Source organism: Castor canadensis, chromosome 18 (assembly GCF_047511655.1).
Source record: "Castor canadensis chromosome 18, mCasCan1.hap1v2, whole genome shotgun sequence".
Lineage (NCBI taxonomy): Eukaryota > Metazoa > Chordata > Mammalia > Rodentia > Castoridae > Castor > Castor canadensis.
The window spans coordinates 5,382,511-5,403,694 of NC_133403.1; the positions used below are offsets into that span (position 1 = coordinate 5,382,511).

Consider the following 21,184-nt stretch of genomic DNA (forward strand, 5'->3'; position numbering starts at 1 on the left):
ACTTGTGGGTGTAGCTCAGTAGTAGATTACTTGCCTAGCAAGCATGTGGCCTTGGGTTTTGATCCCTACCGTTGAAAAATAAAATCAAGATTGTTTTCTTTTGGGCAAAACAATGGTGTCAATTGTTCTCTTTTTTAAAGGAGAATTAAATAAGGTAATGAAATGTCATCTGAAATAAACAATGCTTTCACATGCTTGCATTCAAGGTGGCCATTGATAAGGACAGCTCTGGAAGTTGAAGGAATCACTTGCTTCTACCAAAAAAGTAGTTCTAAAATGGCAGATCACTTCTTGAGTACAAAAGAACAAGAACCAGAACCACCACAGAAGCATCAGAGAGAATACAGTCAGAGGGACAAAGATGATGATGCTGAGCTGATCTTCAATGGCATGAAACATGTAAATGAAGATGCTGATGTCCTCTTTGTCAGGGTGATTTCAAAAGCAAAACCAGTTACTTCAAATATTTTGAACAGAGCCACCCCAAGCTCAAAAAGAAAGAAAGGTTACCTCAGTCAAGATCCTGCTCATGAACTGCAGCCTGAAATTCATATGACCCCAATGGCCAAAGCAATGGGTTTCACTCCGATTTCTCAGTCTGAATGGAGATCAATGCATAGTCCTATTACTAATGAACCTTCATCTAAGCCTGTCTATAATAAGAGCTCACCACAAGTACCCCTCAATTCATCAGGTTTTTTTTCTCCAAGAACTCGGTGTCTAGCAGGGGCTGCACTTTCTTTAGGAGGCAGAGATGAGAATCTTTGTGATTCAAAGCAACTTTCCACATCAGATGTAAACAGCATAAATCCCAACAGGTCTAAATTCAGGTATGAAGTCCCAAGTACACATGCTTCATCTGTGATCCCTTCCAGCATCTCTCCTGTAATGGACACAGGCACACCCACAGAAGGTGTCTGCTTCTGGTCAACACATGTTCAAAATAGAACATTTCCTTGGACTTATACTAATGAAAAGGTACCTTTTGCTCTTGGGAATCCAGAACCAGTAAATAGTTTTGAAGGGCTGGTAAAAACAGATTTTTCAAGCCTAGCAAGTCAAAACAACATGACCTCTGATCTCAAGAATGGAAATCTGATCCTGTTACTCAGTGACTTCTACTATGGACAACATCGAGGAGATGGGCAGCCAGAACAGAAGACTTACACAACCTTTAAATGCGTCAGCTGCTTCAAAGTTCTAAAAAATGTTAAATTTATGAATCACATGAAGCATCATTTGGAACTTGAGAAGCAGAGGAGTGACAGCTGGGAAAACCACACCACCTGCCAGCACTGCCACCGGCAGTTTCCCACTCCCTTCCAGCTGCAGTGTCACATTGACAGTGTGCACACTACCCAGGAGCCCTCTGCTGTCTGCAAAATCTGTGAGTTGTCATTCGAAACAGATCAGCTTCTCTTACAACACATGAAGGACAACCATAAGCCGGGGGAGATGCCCTATGTGTGCCAGGTTTGCAATTACAGGTCATCAGCATTTGCTGATGTGGAAACACATTTTAGAACATTCCATGAAAACACCAACAAGTTGCTTTGTCTATTTTGTCTCAAAATTTTCAAAACTGCAAAGTCATACATGAATCATTGTTGGAGGCACTGGAGCAAGAAGAGTGTCTTTCCATGTTCCAAGTGTCGGCTACAGTTTTCGAGTTTGAAGGAGGAAACAGAACACAAAACTAAGAGTCATCAAACATTTAAAAAGCCAGAGCCCCTAGAAGGATTGCCTCCTGAAACAAAGGTTGATGTTCTAACCTCAGTTCATTCAAGGAGAGGCATGGCATCCATTGTTTTGAGCAACACTGACCCTTGCCTGTCACCTGTGAAAACTAAAAAGAGGAAGAGTATGAAAACTAGATTTTCTGGACTCCCTTGCAGCAAGGGTTCTGACTAAAAATATGTTCTACCCACTTACAGAAACTCTAAGGCAGAAGTGAGGCTAGGCCAGCTGTATTTCATGGCTGATGCTAACAAGCAAATATCACCAAGGGTCAGGTTGTACAATGACACTTCTAGCTCCCTACTGTAAAGAAATAGCTCAGAAATCTTCATGCCCTTTTCCACTCAAAGCCTGCAACAAAAGTAATCATTATTCTGACCTCTACCATCCTAAACTGGTTTTTTTTCCTGCTTTTGTGTTTGTGCATGTGTGTGTGTGTATTGCTGAGGATCAAATCTAGGGACTTGCCCATGCTAGGCAAAGTTTTTTTTTAATTTTTATTTTTTATTTTGTGGTACTGGGATTTGAACTCAAGGCCTCCTGCTTGCTAGTCAGGAACCCTACCACTTGAGACACTCCACCAGCCCTAGGCAACTTTTTTTGAAAATCTTTTTTTTTTTTAACTTTTTATTTTTGGTGGGACTGGAGTTTGAACTCAAGGCTTCATGCTTGCAAAGCAGGTACTCTACCGCTTGAGCCAAACCTCCAGTCCCCTAGGCAACTATTTTTGAATGTTAAATAAATGGAATCATACAGTAGACTCTTGTCTTTCACTTCTTTTCAACAAATGAGATGCATTCTTGCTATATGTAGTAGTACCACATTCTTTTTCATTGCTGGGTAGAATTCTATTCAATGATGATGACACAGTATTATGTATCTGCATTACTGTTGATGAACTTTGGGGCTGATTCTAGACTATTTTGAATAAGGCTGCTATAAACTTGTGTATGCTTTCTGGTAGGTCGTTTTTTCTCTTGGCTTACATATAGTGATGAGATATGCAGGAATTCCATATATTCAGCTTCTTAGTGTAGATATTGCCAAATACATTTCCAAAATGATTGAAAAACTTACATGCCCGGTACCAATATTGAGAATGTCATTATAAGGCTGGGGGGGCATGACTCAATGCTAGGAATCCAACGCTTGGAACTGTCCTTTTAATTAACGTCCTTCTCTTGAAGTTATACTGATATCACATCATGGTTTTAATTTGCATTTCTCTGATGAGTAATGACCTTGAAAATATCTTTTTCATTACATTATTTGTCACTTGTATATCATCCTCTTTAGGAAGCATCTATTCAAGTCTTATTCCCTCCAACCCTTTTAAAACAGGGCTGTTTGTCAACTTGGAAGGGGAGTGGTGAAATGTTGTGACACTGCAAATGTCCCAGCCTTGGTCTGTATGGTGGTTTCAAAGATGTACATATATATGTTAAAGGTGGTGAAATGTATGTTCCTTAAGAAATTTTTTTTTTGCCAAGGACAGATATTCCTCCTATTTTTTTTTTTGTGGAAGCTTTACTTTTTAGCTTTTACATGTTGTTTTTTGAACCTTCTCAAATGAGAAATCATGACATCACAGTTATTTTTTCACAAACATTGAAATCAACCAACACCATTTCCTAAAGACCACTACTTCTCCACTGTAACGAATGCAACCTTTGTGGACTACACATGTTTCTGGACTTTTCCATTTGTCCAGCTCTCTGTCTTGTGTTAATGCCATACTGTCTTAATTTTTCTAGCTTTGCATTAAATCTCTGTATCTGGTAGTTAATTTCATCAGATTTGGAGTTCAAAATTGTCTTGGCTATTATAGGAGTTTCACTGAATTAATTAACATAGATCTTGTCTCATTCTCAAACTCAGGTACAGTAGTTCACCACTGATTGGGTTGTCAGCTCTGGGGTTTTTTGTAGCTACCCTCTGACTGCAGAGGGATTGAACTGAAAATCAGTAATAGAATGGTCATGTAAAAATCCCAAAAAGTTTGGAAACTAGGCAATACAGATAAATAGGGCTGTGACCAGGCCAAGGGAAGCAAGGAGCCTAAAGTGCAGAACTGTCCTCCCTGTGCTTCCAGGATCCTGGAGTGACTGAATGCCTCCTTAATGTAGTGCTCTATGTCCTTGCTTACTTCACCATGGTCCTGGTGCTCATCTGAAATAGTCCAGAGCGCCTCTGTGAAATCCCAGTAGAAGAAGGAGAATGTTGAACTCGGAGATATTGAAAACAATCACAAAATTCAAAGGATGGGAATAAAGCAGTTTGTGGAAATTTGCATTTCTAAATGTAGATACCATCAGCTCTGTCTATCCCTGGATTCCATACCCATGGGTTCAAACAACCATGGACTGAAACTATCTTGAAAGCTATATCTGAATTGAACATACAGGTACTTTTTTTTGTTACTATTATTCCCTAAAAATAGAACATAACAGCTATTTACATAGCATTTACACTGTATTACATATTGTTAGAAATCTAGAAATAACATGAAGTATGCCAAAGAATGCTGCAGGTTATGCAAACATATTAGGTCATTTTATATTAGAGACCTGATCATCCACAGTTTGCCATCTACATGGGGACCCTGGAACCGGTCCTCTATGGATACTGCAGGATGATGACTGTATTTAAAAAGAGGAAATGTTGACATGTGGTATGCAAGTGTGATACATGGAGGATCAAAGTATGAACATGGCATGGCCCTGTCTCAGAAGAAAAATGAAGACCAAGGAAGGTTGAAAAGTTAATGATCCAAGTCAGCACTGTCTACAGACAGGAGAAACAAAGCTTTACAAAATCCAATTTATTTCTGTACTCTTCCTCAGTGAGACCTTATGCCACTTCCCTTAATGTGGGCAGGATTTGGGGGCTTTTTTCCAAAGAGTAGAGTATAAAGGGGGAAATAGTACTTTATTGTAGGGAAATCTATAAGTCATATTGATTGCATATATCCTTGATGAGATGTGATGAGGACACATGATGTCCCCGATATACCTCTAAAAACGCCAGTGTAACCACGAGAAAAACATCAAACCCAAATTGAGAGACGTTCTGCAAAAAACCTGACTCAAAATTGTCAAGGTCATGAAAAGTGAGGAAAGCTTAAGAAACTGTCACAGACCTAAGTAGGTTAAGGAGACATAATGATTAAGTGTAATTCAGCATCCTGAGTAGGACTGAAACAGCAAAAGGATACTGGAAAAACTAGTAAAATCTGAATAAAGTCCAGAGCTTAGAAAAATGGAACTTAATGGCACTTATTGATGGATATTTGAATTACTGTGCAGCCAAAAAGAGGTCATTTCACATACATACGCCTTAGCCATTGTACCTATCTCTTTTGCATCCATAATTTCTTCATTTTGACTGGCATACTTGACTGAACAGAGACCTTCAAATTCAGGCGGCCAATAATATTTAGACTGTGTGATCTGGCTGTAATGCAATCTAATTAGAAATTGATAAAAGAATCACTTTAAAAAATCCCATAGATTTTAAAAGTAACAAATTACTATCTACAAGGAGTAATTGAGAATTAGGATATACTTGTAATTGAAGGAAAATAAACATATTACCAAGGAAAAGTTGTAGGACACAACTGGCATTCAAGGTAAATTTACAACATTAAATACAAGAAAATTAAGTTTCTAAATAAGAGTTAGGTAGTTATCTAAAAACATTGTAAAGAGGAGCAACAGAGCAAACTTACAGAGACAGGATGGAAGGAAATAATAAAGAGTGGGAGAAATAAATCGAAAAGAACAACAGATTGATAAAACCAAAAGTTTCTTTTTTAAAAAAGATTACGGAAACAGACAACTTCTAGCAGAATTGGGCAATTAAAAAAACCAAAAACTGGAGGACGCAGCTCAGTTGTACAGCATTTGCTTAGCATGCATAGCACTGCAAAAAGAAGTTCCAAAAAATCAAAGAGTCGAAAAATGAAAAAAATCAAAAGCGGCAAATAAACCTAGAGTGAGCAAACCTTTTCTCTAAAGATGCAGAGAGCAAATACTGCATACGGTCTCTGGCAATTAATAAATTTTGTTGTTGTCACAGGAAAACAGAGTAAAGAACAGGCATCTTTTTTTTTAAAAGGTTTTAAATGTTTTTATTTCTTATACAACTTTTTTCTTCTGTTTTTCTCTCCCTTCCTCCCTCCCTCCTTCTCTCTTTCTTTTGAGACAGGGTTTTACTATGTAGCCTGGATTACCTCCAACTTGAAATTCTGCTTCAGCCTCTCCCAGCCTCTACCTTACCCCAGTGCTGGGATTACAGGCATGTGCCACCCCACCAAACTTTTTGGGCTTTTTGTTTGTTTGTTTAAACCTTCCTACTTCTCATTGTCATATACTCAAATAGAAACCTCCAAAGGAACAACTTAATCAGTAAAAATTGAAGGACAATCTAGAGTTACCAAATAAGGAAGTCTGAGTAAAAACCCCAAACTGGCTATATATATATCCAAGCAAGGCCTGCATGTGCTCATTTTGTTTAAATCAAGCACATTTATAAATAACAGGAAGGAGGAGACTGTGACCAGAGTGGAAAACAATTCACCTGATGGTGCTATGCCCTGAGGAAAATTTAATCTCTATAATACAGCACCACACATTAAATGAAGCAAACAGAACCAATGGCTCAGTGGCAAAAATACAGACTCTTCTCACTGCAAATAACATGCTCTGAAGTACTCTGCAGACACTATTGGGCTTCTCCATTATTTACAACTGATTTAGTAAGATCTCACCAATCAGAAACATTAAAATGTTTTCCATTTTCACTTGACATTTATATCATTCATTTTTTTTTGGCGGTATTGGGGTTTGAATTCAGGGCTTTGCTCTTGCTAGGCAGGTGCTCTATTGTTTTGAGAGAGTAGGGCTACCGCCACAGCCCTTTCTGCTCTGGTTATTTTGGAGATACGGTCTTGCTTTTTGTCCTGCCTGGACTAGACCATGATCCTTTACTTTACACTCCCTGTTGTAGTTGGGATGACAGGTGCACACCACCATGCCCAGCTTTTTCTATTGAGATGAGAGGTTTCACAAACTTTTTTCCCCTGGGGGTGGCCTGGAACCTCGATATTCTCAATCCCAGCTTCCTGCATAGTTTGGGATGACAGGTGTGCACCATTGCATTCATCTGCTGATTGAGATGGGGTCTTGCAAACTTTTTGCCCAGGCTGGCCTCAAACAGTGATCCTCCCAATCTCAGGCTTCCAAGTGGCAAAAATTACAGGTGAAAGCCACAGGCACCTGGCTGATAATCACTCATTTTTACCTTCATTTTAGTATCTAAAAGAGTATTTCAAGAAATTAGAATGTTTATAAAAATAGAAATTAAGATGATAATTATGGCCAAGATTATTAGGCAATCTTAAAAGTAATGTTCAAAACCCCTACATAACTGAAATATTTGGTATTTTCTTATCCAAAATGACTTTCAAATATCCCTTTGTGGCAAATTTGTATATCTGAAAACAAATTCAGTCACTTTTACTGAAAATGTTTCTTATCTCTGGGACCTGGAAAAGTAATCTCAAGGCACTGTACTTATTTACTTTATTTCATATAATTTTCACATGCCATAAAATGATATTCTCCTCCCCCCCAAAAGAGTAAAATCTGATCTTTGTTCCTTGCAAGCTGTACAAAAACAGGTGGCATGGATTTGTCCTCAAATGCATACGGCGCAAGGCTCAGTTGCTTGTGCACCTACCTTAATCATGGGACAGTCGGCTAGTGCTTTTATGGGAAAGAGGCCACACCCGAGGACTAGGACAGCTGGACTCCTGATGGGCCCACTATCCCCAGTGGACTGAGTCCAACCTGTCCCTAAGCACTGCCTGGCTTTGGAATTTTTTTTTCTTTTTTTTTTTTGGAGACAGGGTCTTCTATGTAGACTAGGCTGCCCTGGAACTCACGATCCTCCTGCCTCAGCCTCCTCAGTTCAGGATTACCGGTATGGGAGATCACGCCCAGTTTTGGCTTTAGTGTCAAAGCCCCAAATTTTTTTAAGGGCTCAGGGGTTTTGCCAATACCCTCGCCCTCTCAGTTTGCCTCGCGGTCCCCCCCCCCAGACCCAGAGGACGTGCGCTCGGAGAGCCTCGCGGCCAATCAGATCGCAGCGCCTGCAGACGTGCGACGGACCGCCTCCCACCTGACAGCCAATCACAGGCCGTCCTGGGCGCGCGGGGGGGAGGCGGCGATGGCGTTGCCCGCTCTGCAAGGCCGGGGCTGGGGCGGGGATCGTAGCCTTGGGCTTTGCCCCTAAAATGCTTTTAGGCCCATGCTTCTCCGGTAGCACCGGGATGCCACTGGCCGCGGGTAAGGACGGGGACATGGCGCAGCTCGAGCGACCGTGAGGGGAGCGGGAGGGATTCCGCTGCGGATTCCGCGCGGGCTGGCCGTGCGCTGTCCAGGAGGCCCGTTCAGTGCCGCGGCCTTCCGAAAGGGGTGTCTGTCTTGGCGGTGGCCGGCGGGTCCCACGCCTCCTCGCACGTCCCCTTCCCTACCTCCGACATGCGACGCTGTGACCACCCCCGCTAACTCCAGGCTGGGCCCTGCGAGGCCTCCAGGAAGCCTGACCGCCCTGGCTCCCCGAGCGCGGCCAGGCCCCCGTCCCCGCCTGGCTCCGCAGCGGTAAAAATCCTCGGCCCAGAGCCGCGCGCGGTGGGCCCCCCTGTGATCCCCGCGCTGGCGATGCTGAGGCTGGAGGATCTCGAGTTCGAGGTCAGCCTGGGCTACAGAGAGACCCTGTCTCCAAAACAGAAAAGGGGGGTGGGAGGGAGCCAATTTCGTAACTCCAGCTCCGCCCCCATTCTGGAAGTCTCCAGGCTTGAGGCTTTTAAAGCATTTCACATTCATTTGTGGGACTTTTTATCCACATCGCAGTGCCTCATTTAATTTTTTGTATTTGATCTTACTATGGGCCTTCGTGGACTCCAATGTAGCCTCTGACCTTAGTGAAGCCCCCACCTCCCCACCCCCCGCGCCAGGGTTTGATTTGGACAGTATTCAGTTGGGGTGTTCTCTTTACTGAGGTAGGGTATATTGGAGGGGCGGCTTTTGGGGAAAGGAATTGAGTTCTCCTCTCTGATTAAATGTGAGATGATTAATTAACATCCCAATGGTAGTGTTAGATGTGATGGTGCACGCCTGCAATTTCAGCTACTTGGGAGGTGGAGGCTGGAGGATCTCCAGTGCAAAGTTGTGGGGAGACCTTGTCTCACAAATAAAAACAAAAGTGCCCAGAGCATAGCTCAAGTGGTAAAGCATTTGCCTAGCATGTGCAAGGCCGTGGGTTCAATCCCTAGCATTGCTAAAATCAGAACAAAATGAAAGAAATCTTGTAATGTGGAACTAATCCTACTTCTCTCTGGTTACCTCAAGGTTGGGACCTTGACTTGCCTAGAATATCTCAAGTTCTTAGAGATTTCCGTGTATGTCTGAGGTAAGAAAAGGATCACTATAATAAGAACCAAGGTTATATGGTTTCTCCTCCAGCTTTCGTCTCTTGTTCTCTCCTGTTTTAAAACATTGCAGTTTAGTTTTCCTGAGGGAATCTGAGTGTATATGATAAATTCAGGCCAATGGTCGATTCAGGTGTTTTTGGAGCCCTCCACATTTCTTTTTTAAAAAAAGGAGAAAGTGGTGGTGGCAGTATTGTCTTTCACCTGAGACTCTGAAATGAAAAAGGAAACACCATAGATGTGTGTAAAACTGACCTCTTTTATCATCTTATGCGCTAAAATGAGTTGATACAGATACCCTAAGATTTCAGTTAATGATTGAGGTAGTTCAATAGGGAAAATGTGTATCTGTTAAAATGGGCTTAGCTTCTTTATCGCTATACCTTTTTTTTGCAGTAGTGGGGTTTAAGCTCAGGATCTATATCTTGAGCCACTCCATTATCCCTTTTTTTGTGATGGGTTTTTTTGGGGTAGGGTCTCACAAACTATTTGGCTGGACTGGCTTCTAACTGCAATCCTCCTGATCTCCGCCTCCTGAGTAGCTAGGATTGCAGGCGTGAGCCACTGACAACCAGCCCTCTGTCCTTTTTCTTAAAGACTGTATTTCATGGGGTAGGTCATCTGAATTCATTCCGTGACAGTTGGCAAGATCATAGAAAAATTCTATGCCTAGAAATTTGTGACTGCAACTCAGTAACACCCATTGTAGTAGTTATCAGTTATTAAAAAATACCTTGCAACATAGTAGTAGCTTAAAATAATGCATTTCTTTTACCTCATAGTTTCTGAAAGTCTGGAATCCAGAAGTGGCTTAGCTGGCTGGTTCTGGCTCAGAATCTCTCATAAGGTTGCCTGAAGTTTTTGGCTTGATTGGCAGTCCCTGAAGGGCTGACTAGGAGTGGACAATCTGTTTCTAAGCTTACTCACTTGGTTATTGGCAGGAGGCCCCAGTTCCTCACCCTGTGGGCCTCTCCATGGGGCTACTGATGTCATAGCAGCTGGTTTCCCTCAGAATGAGTGATTCAAGAGAGCTTGCACGCAAGATGAAGCAGTGTTTTTTAGTACTTGTTTTCAGATGAAACATACCATCATTTCTGCTGTGTGTGTTTGGTCCCACAGGTCAACTTTGTTACACCGTGGGAAAGGACTATCACAATGTGAATACCAGGAGGTAGGGTTCATTTTGGGCCGTCGTGGAGGTTGTGTACCACATCCATTTATCTACCATTCTAGTTCTCTGTATAATTTCAGGCATTGTTTTGTGACTAGGTGATTTATTGGCTCCTTGCTAAGCCACAACTTCTACTGGTGCACTTACGTATTCAAGGATATTCTAACAAGTTTCCTCTTTGTCTTGGGTTAAGTTTTCTGTCTCTCTGGGTAAATTTCCATGGAGAATGAACCATACTGTCACATTTACTTCAGAGTCCATTATTTGATGGATTCCTCCTTCTTCTTCCATTACTTTATATTGGCTTGTCCTTAAGAAAACATTTTCCAGAGTTGTCTGTGTTTTCTAGCTCCATTTTTCCCATTCTCCTTTAAGCCTACTCTTGTCAAGGTTATCACTGAATTCCACATTGCTTAATTCAAGGTGTTAGTTGATTTTATTGGTTTTATTTGGTCTGTTGGCAGCATTTATCAGAGATGTTCATTTTCTCCTGCCTGAAAATAGTATTTTATTTTGATTCTTGGTATGCTTCACATTTTTAATTTATCTTCCACCCAAATGGTTGTAACTTTTCCTCCTCATTCTCCTTTGTTAGCTCCTTCTCATCTCTTCTGATCAATGGAATGTCCCAGGGTTTCTTTTCAGACTCTTCCTATGTTTTGTCAACCAGTCTTGTGTTTTAAATAATGTTACATGCTAAGATCCCACTCCAAATTTGAGCTCTTCTCATACATTGTCCTGCTTAGCATCATCTCTTGTACGTCATCATCCTCTCCTGCACACATCTTTTTTTTTTCCTCCTCTTTTTTTTTTCTTTATTCATTAATTTATATGTGCATACATTGTTTGGGCCGATTCTCCCCGTCCCCCACCCCTTCCCTTTCCCCCCTACCCCCCTCGCTTCCAGGCAGAACCTGTTCTGCCCTTTTCTCTAATTTTGTTGACGAGAAGACATAAGCAATAATAAGAAAGACAAAGCGTTTTTGCTAGTTGAGATAAGGATACCTATACAGACAGATACCTAGCTTTGCTTCCATGCACAAGTGTATTACAACCCGAATTGATTCATCTCCCCCAGACCCCTTCACTACTTCCTGGTCATCTTCCCATATTGACCTCTGTTGTTTTAAGGTTATTGTATTAGCTCCTCTGTCCTGCACATTTTAAATATAATCCACCAACAAATCTTGTGGTTCTTCAAGATTTTGATCTAGAATGTAACTCTTTCTTAGTATCTCCATTTCTTCATCCTGTCTGATACTGCTATCATCTTTTGTTTGTGTTATTTCAATAGCTTTTTTTTTTCCTTTCTTTTTTTTTTTTTTGCAAACTGGGGTTTAACTCAGGACTACACCTTGAGCCACTCACCCAGACCTTATTTTGTGATGGGTTTTTTTGAGATAGGGTCTTGAGAACTATTTACCTGGGCTGGCTTCAAACCTTGATCCTCCTGATCTCTGCCTCCTGAGTAGCTAGGATTACAGACATGAGACACCAGCGCCCGGCTTCAGTAGGTTTTTTTTTTTTTAATTAATTTCATTTTTTGAAGTAGGGTCTTGATATGTAGCCCAGGCTGTCCTTGAACTGTTGATGCTCCTGATTCTACCTCCCATGTACTGGAATTTTAGGTGTGTACCACCATGCCTGGCTGTTCAGTTGCTGCTGCTTTTTTTTTTTTAAATACATCAAACAGGTAACATACCAGTGTTGTAGAAAGGTTTGAGGGAGGCATATGTCACAAGCCATGTGAACACTCATCCATCACGCTTTCAGTAGCTTTTTAATTTGCTCTGCTTCTGTTTTTATCCTCTACAATCTATTTTCCCCACAGCATCCAGAACAATCTTACCAAAATGAAAGTCAGGCCACTCAACATCTGTCAGTAATCTCTTTCCACGTTCAGCATAAAATCCTGAGAGCTTAAAATGACCCATATGGTCTTGATTGTCATGATCTTGTGGGACTATACAGTCCGCACGTGTTTTGGTATCTTCTCTAACTTTTCTCCCTTTCCATTGGCTCCCCTCCGTGAGCTTCGTGACCAGTCTTCACGTGGTTGAGCGTGCTTAGTCTCAGAGCCTTGCTATTTTTTGTTCCCTTTGTTGGAATACTTTTCTCCAGACACACACAACCACATCATACATCACAGCAACCTGCCTCCATTTCCCACCTTATTTTTCCTCTAGCATTTATGTAACGACCTCCTTCTGCTGCGGCTGCTAATGTTCTTTTTTATTTTCTGATTACTCCTAACTGGGGTGCCAGCTCCCTAAAGAGAAGGCTTTGTCTGTATTCCCTCCCCAGCACCTGGCCCCTAGTAAGCTCACCAAGGTATAGTGGAATGAACTATACCTTGATGATCTTCTATCACTTTCTCTCAGACACTGCTTTGATGTTTCCCCTTTTCTCTACAGTTGTGAGACTCAAAGCTGTGAAAACTTTTTTTTTTTTTTTTTTTTGCCTGTACTGGGGTTTTTAATTTAGGGCCTTGTACTTGCTCTGCCACTTGTCCCATGCCTCCATTCCTTTCTGCTTTAGTTAATTTTCATATAGGGTCTTGCGTTTTTGCCTAGTACTATTCTTGAACAACAATCCATATACCTCTGCCTCACTTGTAGTTGGAATTAGAGGCGTGTACCACTAAGCCTAGCTTGTTCTTTGAGATAAGAGTCTCACTTTTTGCCTGAGCTGCTCTTAAGCCTTAATCTTCCTAGCCATCTCCCATGCAGTTGGTATAGACGTGTCATCTTTGTATCATTCTTGTATCATTTTTGTTTCTGAGTCTCTTCTGACAAGAATATATTTTAATTCTACTGATTGAATATGTTTTACAGCTATAATTCACCAAAAATAGTAAATATCAAACATTATCAGAGTTTTATTTTTTTCCTGTGATGCTGGGGATCAAACCCAAAGCTTTATGTATGCTAGGCAGGTGCTCTACCACTAAGCTACAGCTCCCAACCTCTTTTTTTTGTTTTGTTTTACTTTTTGCTCCCAGGAATGATAAGGCAGCAATATTAATTTAGAGTCAGTTTCATATATCAAAAAGTAATAATGAGGCCAGTCATGGTTAAAGAATAAGTAGGTTTGTGGTCCAAGCCAGCCCGGGCAAAAAATGTAAGACCCTATCGGAAAAATACTGAAGAACCACCACTCTGAAAAGCAATATGGAGATTCCTTAAAAAACTAACAGTAGAACTACCACGTAAGTAAGAATACATGTGAGTAAGAATACGACACCTGCACACCCATGTTTAATGCAGCACTGTTCACAATAGCCAAGCTATGGAAACAGCCCAGATGCCCTACAACTGATGAATAAATTAAGAAACTGTTGTATATATACATAATGGAATATTACTGAGACATAAAGAAGAATGAAACTACGTTGTTGGCAAGTAAGTGGATAGAATTGGAGGACATCATGTTAAGTGAAGTAAGCCAGGTTCAGAAAGACAAAGGCCACATGTTCTCTCTCATGTGGAAGATAGATCCAAAAGATAAACGTATACACAAAAACAAGCATGATCATATCTGCATGTATGTATAGAACATGGTTGTAATAGTGGAACTTGGGGGGAGAGGAAAGGAAAAGAGAACAATAGAGTCAATGTTATCGAAATACATTGCATCTGTGCAGGTAGATGACATAGCAATGTACAAGAGTACATGACAATATGTGCTGAAAGCTGCTGAATAATAGGGATAGGAGGGAAAGGGTGTAAGAATATACTGACCAAAGTACAGTATATTCATAGCTGAGGTACATTAAGAAACACCTTTGAACACTGACTTTGGAATTAAGAATAAAGGACAGGACTGTAAAATAGGTCGTGTGAGGGAATGGGGGAGATGAATGGAGGGAATAAAGGAGGGTGAACATGGTTATGTATTTTATATACATATATGAAATAGAACAACGGAAGCTTTTGAATTGCTTTAAGTAGGGGACAGGTGTGTGAGAGAGATGATGGGGGTGAGCCTATGAACAATGTAATCATGCTCAGAAATATCACAGTGAACCCTCCTTGTACAACTAATAAAAATGCCTTGAGAAAAAAAGCAAAAAAGAAAAGAAAAATGGGCTGGGAGCATAGCTCAAGTGGTAGAGTGCCTGCCTAGGAAGTGAAAAGCCTTGAATTCAAATCCCATTACCACCAAGAAAAGAAAACAGCTGCTGGGCATGGTGGCTCATGTCTATAACCCCAGCCTTTCAGGAGACAGAGATCAGGAAGATCATGGTTCAAGGACAGCCCAGCAAAAACATTAGCAAGACTTCATCTCAATAAGCATGGTGTGCCGGCATGCCTGTGATCCTAGCTATGTGAAAGGCAGTAGATGGGAGGATCATGGTCTGAGGCTAGCCCTGGATAAAAACAAGAGACCCTACCTGAAAAATAACTAAAGCAAAAAAAAAGAGAGAGAGAGATGGGGGTACAGTTCAAGTGATAGAGGGTCTTCCTAGTAAGCTGGAGGTCCTGAGTTCAAACCCCAGTACTGTCAAAAAAAGATATAATATCTACTTCTAACTTTTGGTATCTTAAGAATTAAGTAAGTATTATACAAGCTGAAAACAAAGTATGGATATTCTGAAGAAATCTTACAAGGATTTTTCCCTTGGTTGGCTTCCCAATAGCGGAGAGCTACAAGCTAAATTACATAAGAATTCATGACAGGGCCCAGCCTACCTGTGTGTTCTCAGGACTATCACAGCCTCCAGAACGCTTATAACTAGGTTGGCTATATAATTTGCCACCTAAACTGGGGTACTATACAAGAGTGAAAAGTGGTGCTATTAATAAGTATAGAAAAACAGTAGGTACAACTGCCATGATCAAACCAGGATATTTGGTAATCCTGCTTAAAACAACTTGGACTTCCAAGTCATTAATATTAGAGATGTGTTCACTCTGTAAGACCTAATTGTTCCATCCCTGGAAAGATGGGACTCCTGCTTCAAATTTATAAATCGACTAATCCATCTCGTTTAAGTCTCTTTGTTAAATAGATAGGCTTGCATTCTTACCATAATCTGAAGTACCTAACCCTCGTTATGAATGGAGTATGCATAGGGATTTGAAAATTTAGTGTCAGTTGATGGGTGGTGTTTGTTACATGTGTGTGTGAGGGAAAAGGTTAAGACATTTTCCCTTTGAGGCATAATTTATTGGCGTGTTCACAAAATCTTACAACCATCAACGATATCTAATTCCAGAACATTTCCTCAACCCTTCAGACTATTAGTCACTCCCTTAATTTCCTGTGCTTGCTGTAACAAATTATCACAAACTTGAAGGCTTAAAACAAAAATTTATTCTCTTAGTTCTGGAGGCAAGAAATCCAAAATCAGTTTCATGAGACTGAAATCAACATGGATGTTGGTCAGGCCATGCTCTCTCCAGAGACTCTAAGGGAGAATCCACTCCTTGCCTCTTCCACTTTGTGGATGTGGCATTCTTTGCCTAAGACCATGTCATTCCAAACTTCCATCTTCATGTTACCTTGTCCTAGTGTGTGTATGAAATCTCTCTTTGCTGGTGCTGGGTTTTTTGTTTTTTTGGGTTTTTTTTGAGACAGGGTCTCACTATGTAGCCCACGTCGGCCTCAAACTCAGAGTCCTCCTGCCTCTGCCTCCCAAGTGCTGGATTGCAGGCACATACCACCATGCTCAGCAGTTCCGCTTCTCTTACAAGGAAACTTGGGATGGCATTTAGGGCCCACCTGTGTAATCCAGATTAATCTCCCCATCTCAAGATCCTTGATCATATCTCCAAAGACCCTTTATCCAAATAAGGTTTTATTAAAGGTTTGGGGGACTAGAACTTGATATTTTGGGAGCCATTTTTTCATACTACTCATTCTTTTTTCTCAGCACAAGGTAACCGTTGGTTTATGTCTGTCTATGAATTTGCCTATTCTGAACATTTTTATTTAAGTGGAATCATACAGTATGTAGCATTTTGTGCCTGGCTTTAGTCAACAGCCCATGTTGTACATGTATCTCTGCTTCATTTATTTTTCTGGCTAAATAATATTCATCGTGTGGATATACCACTGTTACCCATTAATTAATTACGTACATTTTAATAGTAAGGTGGCTGAGTCATATAACAGGCAAGTGCTTAACTCTAAGAAACTGCCAAATTGTTTTCTAAGATGGTAGTCAATTTCACAGTCCTGCCAGCAGTGTTGTTATTACTGGAGGTACTGGGATTTGAACTCAGGGCTTCATGCTTGCTAGGCAGGTGCTCTACCATTTGGACCACTCCACCAGCCCAATTATGTACATTTTAATTGTTTGCACTTTTTGACCATTATCAATATTTCTGTCATGAACATTCATGAACAAGTTTTCACTTACTGTGTTTCATTCTCTTGGGAATACCTGGAAGAGAAATTGGTGAATCATATTGTAGCTGTATATTTAATTTTGAGTAACTGCTAACCAGTTCTTTAAAGCAGATCACCAAATAAATAAATAAATGTAAAATAAAAATAGACAATCCTTTGCCCAGTTTTTTTAATATGGAAAAAAACCATGAACTTTACCATCCTTACTATTTTTAAGTGTACTGTTCAGTAATTTAAGTGTAATATTTATATTGGGGTAAATTAGATCTTTGGAACTTTTTCATCTTGCAAGACTGAAGCTATAACCGTTAAACAACCAATTCCCTCTACTCCCTTCCTCAGCCCATTACCACCATCCACCTTCTTCCCCCCTCCCCTTCTTTCTGTTTATATGAATTTGACTGTTTTATTTATCTTTTTGTGGTGGCTTATTTCATTTAGCATAATACCCTCCAGATTCATCTGTGTTGTATGTAACAAGATTTCCTTCCTTTGTAAGGTGGACTAGTATTCCAGTGCTTGTGTGTACCACGTTTTGTTTATTCATTCATCTGTTGACGGGCATTGAACTCTTCCACCTCTTGGCTATTGTGTATAGTCCTGCTGTGGACATGGGTGTGTTAAATGTATCTGCAAGACCCTTCTTTCAGTTCTTTTGGATATGTATCTAGAACTGAGATTGCTAGATTGTATGATAGTTATATCTTTACTTTTGCCAGAAACTTCTGAACTGTTTTCCATAACAGATGCACCATTTCACAGTCCAGGACCAGTGCCTAAGGACTCTAGTTTCTCCACTTCCTTGGGAAAAGTTATTTTCTGTTTATTTATTATTTTTTATTGTTAGTAGCCATCCTGGTGGATGTGGGATGATGTCTTGTGGTTTTAATTTGTGTTTCTCTGATTTCAGAGCTGTTCAACATATTTTCATAGACTTTTTGGCCATTTTCATTTCATCTTTGAAGAAATGCCTATTCAAGTCCTTCAACCATTTTTTACTGTTGTCTTTTTATGCCATTATTAGAGGTATTTATAGATACTAGATACAAGTTGCTTGTTGTATATATGCTTTGCAAATATATTCCCAGATTGTCTTTCTACTCTCATCATAGTGTTTTTTGAAGCACCAAAGTATTTTTTTTGATTTTTGTTTGTTTGTTTGTGTTTTGAGACAGTCTTGCTCTGTGCCCCAAGGTGTCCTTGAATTCACAATCTTCCCTCCTCAGCTTCCCTGGAGCTGGGATTACAGGTTTGTGTCACATGGCCCCAGCCCAAAATAAATTTGATGAAGTCTTATTCTCTCATTTTGTAATTTTTAACTGTTCGATTTACATCTGTGATTCATTTCCAGTTTTTTGTTTTGTTTGTTTTATAAATAATGTGAGGCAGGTATCCAGCTTTATTCTTTTACATGTGGTTATCCAGTTGCCCTGTGTTATTTATTGTAACGGTTACTCCCTATTTCCCCTTTGAATTATTTTGGAAATCTGACTGAAAATCAGTTGATTCCTAATATATAGGATTTTTTTCTGGTCTCTAAATTCTGTTACACTTGATCTGTTTTTCTCTCCTTAGGCTAGTACCTGTACTTTGGTGGTTTTGTTTTGCTTTGCTTTTGTAATATTGAGGATTGAGCCCAGTTCCTCAGGAATGCTAAGCAAGTACTCCATCACTGAGCCATACCCCCATCCTTAGCTGTGGGAATTTTTTTTACAAATCCCTTTGGTTGAAAAAGTTTCCTAGTTATTTGTTGTCATTGCCTTTTTTGTTTGTTTTAATCATGTAAAATTGTTAGATTTTGTCAAAAACTTGTTCTGCAAGCAGGTGTCCTTTTTTTTTTTCCTTTTGTTAAAATGGTGTATTGGTTTGCTTTTATAAAATGAACCAACCTTGCATTCTCTATGTAAATCCTATTTGGTCATGGCATATGATACTTATTATATGTTGCTGAATTTTGTTTGCTAGTTTTTTATTTAGTTTTATTTCCTCTATAAGTCATATATTTGTCTATAGTATTTGTGTGTGTGTGTAATTTGTCTGTTTTTTTTTTTTTTGTGGTACTGGGGTTTGAACTCAGTACACCTTGAGCCACTCCACCAGCCCTTTTTTGTAAAGGGTTTTTCAAACTGTTTTCTGAGCTGGCTTCAAACCAGTCTTCCTGATCACTGCCTCCTGAGCAGCTAGTATTACAGGTATGAACCACTGGTGCCCAGAGTAATTTGTCTGATTTTTGTATCAATACTACTGCTTCGTAGAATAAATTGGAAAGTTTTCTCTTCTAATTTCTGGAAGTTTCAGGAGGAATGATTTTCATTCTTTTTCAAACATTTGATGGAGACTGGGGTGGTGGAGTGCTTGCTTACTTAGCATGCAGGAAGAAGTCCTGGGTTCCATCCCTAGGACTAGAAACAGTGAATAAGCAAAACAAACAGGCAAAACTCCCAGCAAAACATTGGGTATAATTCTCCAGTGCCATTTGATTTGGGGCTTTTATTTGGGAAAGTTTTTGGTGGTACTGGGATTTCAACTCAGAGCTTTGTGCTTACTAGGCAGGCCTTCTATCACTTGCCACACCTCCAGACCCTGGGAAAGAGTTTTGGTTACCAATTTGATGTCTTGTTTTAGCATTTTCATATTTTCTGTTTCTTCTTGGATTCGTCCATTTCATGTAGATTTTGTAATTTGTTACCGTTGTTCATCATATTCCTTTATAATTCTATTTTTGTATAGTTGGTAGTAGTATCCCCTTTTTTATTTTATTTTAGCAGTAGTGAGGGAGGAACTCGGGGACCTAACGCTTGCTACTAGCCCTTCTTTTTATTTTTGAAAGTAATTTGGTGAAAGTCACAAAATTATATTTCTTGGCAGCACTGGAGTTTGAACTCAGGACTTCACATTTGTGAGTCAAGTGCTCTGTTACACATACCTCCAGCCCTTTTGCTCTGCTTATTTTAGAAAGAGGATCTCATTTTTGCCCTTCCACTGTGCTGGGATGACAGGCACTTGCTAGGACACCTAGCTTTTTTCAGTTGTCAGGCGGTCTCACAAACCTTATTGCCCAGGCTGACCTGGAACCACAATCCTCTCGATCTCAGACTCTCACATAGCTTGGGAAGGCAGGCATGTGCCACTGCACCCAGCTATCAGTTGAGATGCAGTTTCTCAAACTCCCTGCAGGAGCTGGCCTCCAACCAGGATCCTCCCAATCTTAGCCTCCAAAGTAGCTGGGATTACAGGTGTGAACCACCAGTGCCCAGCACAAAATAACTTTAAAATGAACAGTTAAATAGCATTTAATGCATTTACGATATTATGTATCTGCTACCTCTGTCTAGCGCCAACATGTTTTTGCCATTCCATAATAAAACCCCTTACTTACTAAGCAGTTTCTCCCCATTTTCCCTCCTGTGTCTCCTGGCAACCACCAATTTGTGATTAGTCTTTGGGTTGATCTATTGTAAATATTTCCTAGTAATGAAATCATACAACATGTGACTTTGCATCTGACATGTTTTCACATTGCATGTTTTCAGGGTTCAACCATGTTGAGGCATGAAGCAATATAGCTCATTTATTTTCTGGCTGAATTAACTTTTGTGTATATACCATAATTCATTTTTCCTTTTTCTTCTTTGAGATTTTATGTTTACCTTTTTTGAGAAACCACCAAACCATTTTCTAGAGGAATCCTCTGATTTTTGCAAACTGCTGCTTAGTTTCCAGAATCAGAGAAACTTGATTTTGATAATTTTGGCAATTTTGTAGGTCCTTAGTCTGACCTTACCCTGTTGCTTTAACAAATTGACTGTGTGTATGTGTGTGCATTCCTCCACAAGACCCTCTGTGTAAATCATTCTCATTCACCTGATAATTCCGAACCCTTCCTAAACACTCGATGAAAGAACTTGCCTTTCAACTAATAGGTCACTTTTAGGTTGAACTGCTGCCTTGCTCATAGCTCCTTTGTAGATTTCTGCTCTTGGGAGGAAGGGCAGGAAAAGGGAAAAAGGCTGGTTTTCTATATGCCTCACAAGGACTCTAAACATACCATTCTGAGGAAAGGGTTCCCTAAACTGTTGGCCTCCTCGTGGGTTCTAAGCAAGGCGTTCTTCTGAATCCAGGATTGCACTGTCCCATTTCCTGTGGTAGTGCACTTCAGTGGTGCCCATCCTTGCAGTCACTTGGCTGTTGTTGAGGTTTGAATATTTACTACCCTTTCCCTCCATTCAACTGTCTTTGATGAATTTATCTTTGGTTGCTTTTATGTGTTTGTTGGGGTACTAGGAATTGAACTCAGGGGTTATGCTTACTAAGCAAGCACTCTACCACTTGAGTCATGCACAAAGCCTTTGCTTTCATCTTGTTTTTCAGATAGGGCCACACTGTACCCAGGCCATCCTCTCACACTGCGACACTTCTACCTCCACCTC

General features: G+C 40.3%; 1 protein-coding gene and 2 pseudogenes across 1 annotated transcript; 2 read left to right on the plus strand and 1 right to left on the minus strand.

Annotated features, from left to right (window-relative positions):
- The first annotated feature begins 257 nt into the window (after positions 1-257).
- LOC109684466 (zinc finger protein 280A-like) lies at positions 258-8,306 on the plus strand. Its single transcript, XM_074061325.1, has 3 exons — positions 258-1,900; positions 7,838-8,008; positions 8,062-8,306. Exons 1-3 carry the CDS (start codon positions 277-279, stop codon positions 8,304-8,306), a joined length of 2,040 nt encoding a protein of 679 aa, XP_073917426.1. The 5' UTR covers positions 258-276.
- LOC141418860 (zinc finger protein 280B-like) overlaps positions 7,965-21,184 on the plus strand; it is a 56,097-nt pseudogene continuing 42,877 nt past the window's right edge.
- LOC141419134 (small nucleolar RNA U13) lies at positions 12,084-12,179 on the minus strand (annotated as a pseudogene).